Genomic DNA, 5719 nt, shown 5'->3' on the forward strand with positions numbered 1-5719 from the left:
TGAGTATCGCAACGCAAAGAAATTTGAAAACAATCATAACTGCTATGACTATTACCGCAACTAAAACGCTAATTTTGAGTTGTGTTCACTAAAACTGCAAGGGAATAAGGGGGCTATATCATCTGCACCTTGTTTTCATATTGAAAATAGTTTTAGATGACAATGTTGCTTACATGTAATTTCTTTTCTGTACAGTTAGTTAAGTAATCTAGGAAAGTAAGACATCTCATTGCGAGGTGGTCTCGGTAAAATGTCTTATCTGAACACAACATTAAAAATGTAGAAACCTACAGTATTATAATTTCTTTACTGATTACCGCAAACCAAAATGAAAATTTTGAGGAGTCCGATATGGGAATATGGGCCAAAGTGAGAATTTGAGTTGCAAACTCTTTATGAAAAAGAAATGAGTTACGATTTTGGCAACACTGAACACTATTGTTTTAATTCGTTGTGCGTAATATGTCAATTGAATGTCAGGACCTCGTGAACTGGATTAGATTTATAAAATAACTACACTCTTAACATTGAGATTTTGAAAATGAAAAGGATCCAGAGTAACATCACGTCATTTCTAGTCAAAAAATCGAAAATCGAAGAGTCAGATAGTATTGCTGATATTTCCGTGAAATCAAAAGCATCTTCTGGAGCAGATCGGAGTACAGGTAAGGACTTTTCCTTTCATTTTCTAATAATTGCCATATTTACGTTTATAATGCATGTGTCCAACCTTTATCCTAATATATATAAATAAAGGTACTATCCTATTTTAATAGGGTTGTATTTTGAAGATGAAAAAAGATGATTTTTTGCCTCTAATTTCAAGAACAAAATTCTTTAATACCAAATAGACTTAAGACGGGTTAACTTCCACAGATGACGGCGTCGAAATACAAAATTTACAGAAAAATGAACAGAATGACACGCAATGGAAGCAAAGAATAACGCAAAAAAGTGAAGGATGGCATTTAGAATCTCACCTACTCGTTCAATGGCTTCAGAATCGAGTACTCTGTTTTTGTCTAAATTGTGATAAAGGTAAAAAGCAACGAGTGCTACGGGTTTCTAACCCCATTCGTTTGCTCAACTATATTTTGTGAAGTAAATAATACTGGAGATCTTATATGTGTAAGATTGGGGGAGAAACCAAAAGATACCCGGAGTGAATGATCATTAAAGAAAGAACAAATGAGTAGTAATACGACGTTGAAGAGAGGCTCATGTGGGTCTTGTCCGGGGCCGCCATCTGTGGCAGTTTAGCTTTATAAACTACTGAACTAGTTAAATCATATATTAGTAGTGGAACTAATCATGGAATTTGTACATTTTTACAAATGCAAACATTTACCCCATTTCTGTCATTTTGAGATTTACTTTGTTCATCTTTCTTCTGATGACTAGCCCAAGCATATTTCTCTGTAGTTCTTATCTTGTTCAATAATTGGTAGATAGGCATGGAATTTCTTGCAAGTGAATTGTTTATCCTCATCCACCAGTGTACATTCTTATTATTAATTTAAACTTGTGTAAACACATCTTTTCAAAGGAAGTAACAGAAGTCTGGATTTTAGAAGCTAAGTACAGCACTGTCACGTAGGAAGTTTGAGAACATAACACGTTCGCAAAGCGCAAGACTAAGCGTTCTAACACACACAAAAAGAAACTTAAAAAGTCATTGATGTATTATTGTCTGCTAACGACATCCGACAGGAGAACACAGACATTTAACCATATTTAATTTCTCCCCGACAAATTTTTAACTTAAAAAAGCGGACATATCCGGGGTAAACCGGACATACCTATATATTATTAAGGCACATTTTAAAAAATATATACGGAAGAAACGTGTACGTAATTACAAAATAGCATTTCATAAGTAATCAAAAATATTATGAAAGGCTTGATAGTAAAAGACTTAAAGGTAATCATTTATTAGACTTGGGTAATTGTTTAGTAATGGGGGCAAAACTAACGAAGACAGAGAACAACATGCCCTGAGCGGCTCTAACCCGCCTTCACTCGCTGGCGCTCGCTCGGCAATACTGTCTGAATTAAATGTTATTAACTTAACCTAATCGAATGTCAATAAAATATTGGAAAAAAATCGATCAAAAAACCAGGCCCCCCGAATACTAAACAATAGCCAAGACTTGACAGGTCTTTGTATATACATTATTAAACTGATAGTTTTGTGTCTTTTTCTTTTCTTTCAGAAGAAACAGCTTCAGAGACGTCCGAACCTCCAAGACTAATTCTCTCACTAAGCACTGGACCTTTGGAATCTCCCGTTCAACCCGAAAAAAAATTTCCCTCAAACCAAGGGTAGAAGATTCTCTAGTCGTTATTATGTTGTTCATGAGTGGATCGAGTATTCCGAATCCGAGGACGCTGTGTATTGCTTTTCATGCCGTCATTTCTGTTCAAAAGCCACAGTTCGACAAGGAGAAACATTAGGAAACCGCACATTTATAGACAAGGGATTCAGGAAATGGAAGGATGCTTCGGCACTTTTCCAGCAACATGAAAACAGCGAAAGACACAAAAATTCAATGGCCGCATGGTCAGAGCTAAAGAGCCGAAGTTCAACGCAGAGGTCAATATCGTCATTAATAGATAGTAAACGAACTTCTGAAGTTGAAGAAAATCGAAGACATGTAAAAACACTTCTCAGAGTGGTTAGTTTCCTAGGTCGCCAAGGTATAGGATTCAGAGGACACGCTGAATCAGAGGACTCTGTGAATAAAGGCAATTTTCTAGAAATGCTAGAAACCCTATGTGAAGAAGACCCTAAACTTAAGGAAAAAATGAGTCGCCGATATGGTCATTACACCTCTCCAGAATATCAGAATGATCTGATATCTGTATTTGCCTCACGAATTGTAAAAAATATCGTTGCAAGAATCAAAGAAGCTGGTTTCTATTCAATTATTGCTGACGAAACTAAAGACTGCTCAAAGGCTGAACAGTTAGCAATTCTGGTTAGATACTGTGATTATAATGATTGGACGGTGAAAGAGAGAGCAATTGGTTTAGTCCACCTAAAAGATTGTAGTGCAGGAAACATTACAAACAATATTTTATCTATTCTTGCAGAACAAGGATTGGACCTTAAAAATTGTGTTGGACAGTGTTATGATGGTGCCAGTGTCATGAGTGGTTGTGCAAGTAGTGTGCAGATTAGAGTGAAAGAGCGAGCACCTCATGCGCTATACGTTCATTGCCATGCTCATCGCCTAAATCTAGTTTTGGTGCATTCTTTGGGTGTTGTTCAGGAAGCTAAAGATTTCTTTTCTACGGTTCAAGCGCTCTACAGCTTCATATCGAATAGTGCTCCACGATATGAGTTATTTTTAGAAGCTCAAAGAGAACTAAATATACTACCCATTTTAAGTCTAGAGAGGTTAGTCCCTACACGATGGTTTTCCTGGTATAATGCAGTGAGGAAAATATTAAAAACATTTCAAGCGATTTTAGTTGTACTTGAAAATACAAAAGACAGAGCTGAAGCTGTTGGCATCCGAGCTCAAATGGGACAACAATGGATATTTCTTTTATTCGCAATGGAGCTGATATTAGGAATAACATACTCGCTTTCGCAGCAGCTTCAATCGCAGGATTTAGATTTGATGGCAGCTGGAGGCCTGGTGAAAAGCACCAAAGAAGAGTTGCTCAAAATTAGAAGCAATGAGAAATATGAAGAATTAGTGCATAAAGCCAAGTCATTGGCCAACGCCAGCAACATCGAATGGACTGTGACTAAAAGGCAAAGGACTGTTTCTTCACATCTATCAGATAGTGTAGTCCTCACATCGGTGGGACAAAGTGAAAGAAATACAAAATCCGTGTATTTTAATGTGTTAGATACAGTTATTAATGAGTTCGACCGGAGATTCTCAGAACATCAAGAAATTATGGAAGCAACACATGCATTCCGGAAAGGATATGCCGCTTTCCTCGACAGAAAAATATTGGATCCTTTAATTAGTAAGTATCAGACTTTCCTTGATATTAATCTATTAGAGAAACAGCTGCCTTTGGCAAGAAACTTCCTTAATCACACAGACAATTCAAATTCTCCTATTGAACATTTGCAGAACCTGCAGAAACTTCCAGTGGCATATTCAGAAGTTATTGCTCTGTTAAAAATTTTCCTTGCATTGCCAATTTCCACTGCCTCAAATGAACGATTCTTTTCTGTGCTAAAAAGGGTGAAAAACTATCTCCGATCATCAACTTCCGATGACCGACTCTCCTCCCTAATGATCTTAGCTGTAGAGCGGGAAGAGGTTAAGAAAATCTGTCTTGACGAACTTGTTGACGACTTCGCTAAAATGAAACAAAGACGCTACCCATTGTTACATTGAAAGTTCTTATTTCATGTTAAACGAAAGTGCTTAAATTGCAATCAAGTGACTGTAAATTATATTTTACTGTAGTTAAAAGGTAGTAAATAATGGAGATAATTGTATAAAATTATGTATCTATAGTTTTACAGCTTTGTAGTTCATACAATAGAACACAGGTTCGTAGAATTGATAAATATGCTTTTTGTCATGTGTTTTTTATGTAGTAGTTCATACAATAGAACACAGGTTGCTAGAATTGATAAATATACTTTTTGTATTATGTAGTTCATACAATAGGACACAGGTTCCTAGAATTGATAAATATGCTTTTGGTCATGTGTTTATGCTTGTTGTCATGGGTTTTTGTATTATGTAGTTCATACAATAGGACACAGGTTCCTAGAATTGATAAATATGCTTTTTGTCGTGTGTTTTTGTACTATTTTTCTTATTTTCAATTATATTGCACTGCATAAGTCTTTTTTATTTCATTGTTTCATAATTAAAACAATTTATTATATAATAGAGATGGGTAAAGATTACATATGGGAAAATATGGTTGGAACTTAGAAGAGATGGATATTAATTGTTAATTTGTCTGTTCTTTAAATGACAGAATGTATTGCAAAAAATGATCAGTGTATCAATAATGTATGACGACTACTGAAGTATTTAGTAAATTTAGGCATATACAGTACTTCTGTGCTTTTCCATTTGTGCTCCACGATATGAACCATTGGTGATATAGTATACTTTAATGAATATATAACTAACATATGGATATAGCTTTAAAATGATTTGAAAACGTACTGCACTAAAAGATCAGAGTACAGATGAAAGTTTTTTTTTTTTTTCATTTTTCAAAGAAATATTTAAAAAAAAGAGGAAGCTTACAATCATATGAATGGTGCAAGTACACAGTAGTGGAGATGTATATCTATCCATTCCTCCCTCCCTCTCTCTGTATATATATATATATATATATATATATATATATATATATATGAAGAATCTTGCCCCCCCCCCAAGCAAAACTTGAAATGACGCCCCTGAGCCAGATGTCAAATTCACCAAAGAGGAGCTGCGAGGTGTAATGAAGTTCTTCTTTCTGCAACAGAAGACGCCCAAGCAAATCCATGGTTGCATGCTAAACACATTGGGTGGACAGTGCCCTTCATACTCCGCTGTGAAGAAATGGTGTACGAACTTCAAGCGTGGTGAATTTTCAACAGAAGATGGTGACAGGTGTGGCAGACCAGTGTCAATGTCAACTCCGGAAAAAGTGGACCAGATTCATGACCTGATTTTGAGCAACAGATGGATTTCGCTTCAGGAGATAGCTGACAAAGTGCACATATTCAAAGAACATGTTG

The 5719-nt window shown here is 35.8% G+C and overlaps 1 protein-coding gene across 1 annotated transcript; it reads left to right on the forward strand.

Annotated features, from left to right (window-relative positions):
* Nucleotides 1–275: 275 nt before the first annotated feature.
* LOC145676397 (zinc finger MYM-type protein 1-like) lies at nt 276–5037 on the forward strand. The gene is made up of 2 exons (XM_081747247.1): nt 276–665; nt 2214–5037. Exon 2 carries the CDS (start codon nt 2550–2552, stop codon nt 4362–4364), a length of 1815 nt encoding a protein of 604 aa, XP_081603373.1. The 5' UTR covers nt 276–665; nt 2214–2549; the 3' UTR covers nt 4365–5037.
* The last annotated feature ends 682 nt before the right edge of the window (nt 5038–5719 follow it).

This window comes from Thermobia domestica, unplaced genomic scaffold (assembly GCF_964235325.1).
Source record: "Thermobia domestica unplaced genomic scaffold, izTheDome1.hap1.1 HAP1_SCAFFOLD_149, whole genome shotgun sequence".
NCBI lineage: Eukaryota > Metazoa > Arthropoda > Insecta > Zygentoma > Lepismatidae > Thermobia > Thermobia domestica.

Excerpts from the sequence above, each read along its gene's own strand:
- LOC145676397 (XM_081747247.1), top strand. The coding sequence starts at position 2,550 with ATGGCCGCATGGTCAGAGCTAAAGAGCCGAAGTTCAACGCAGAGGTCA.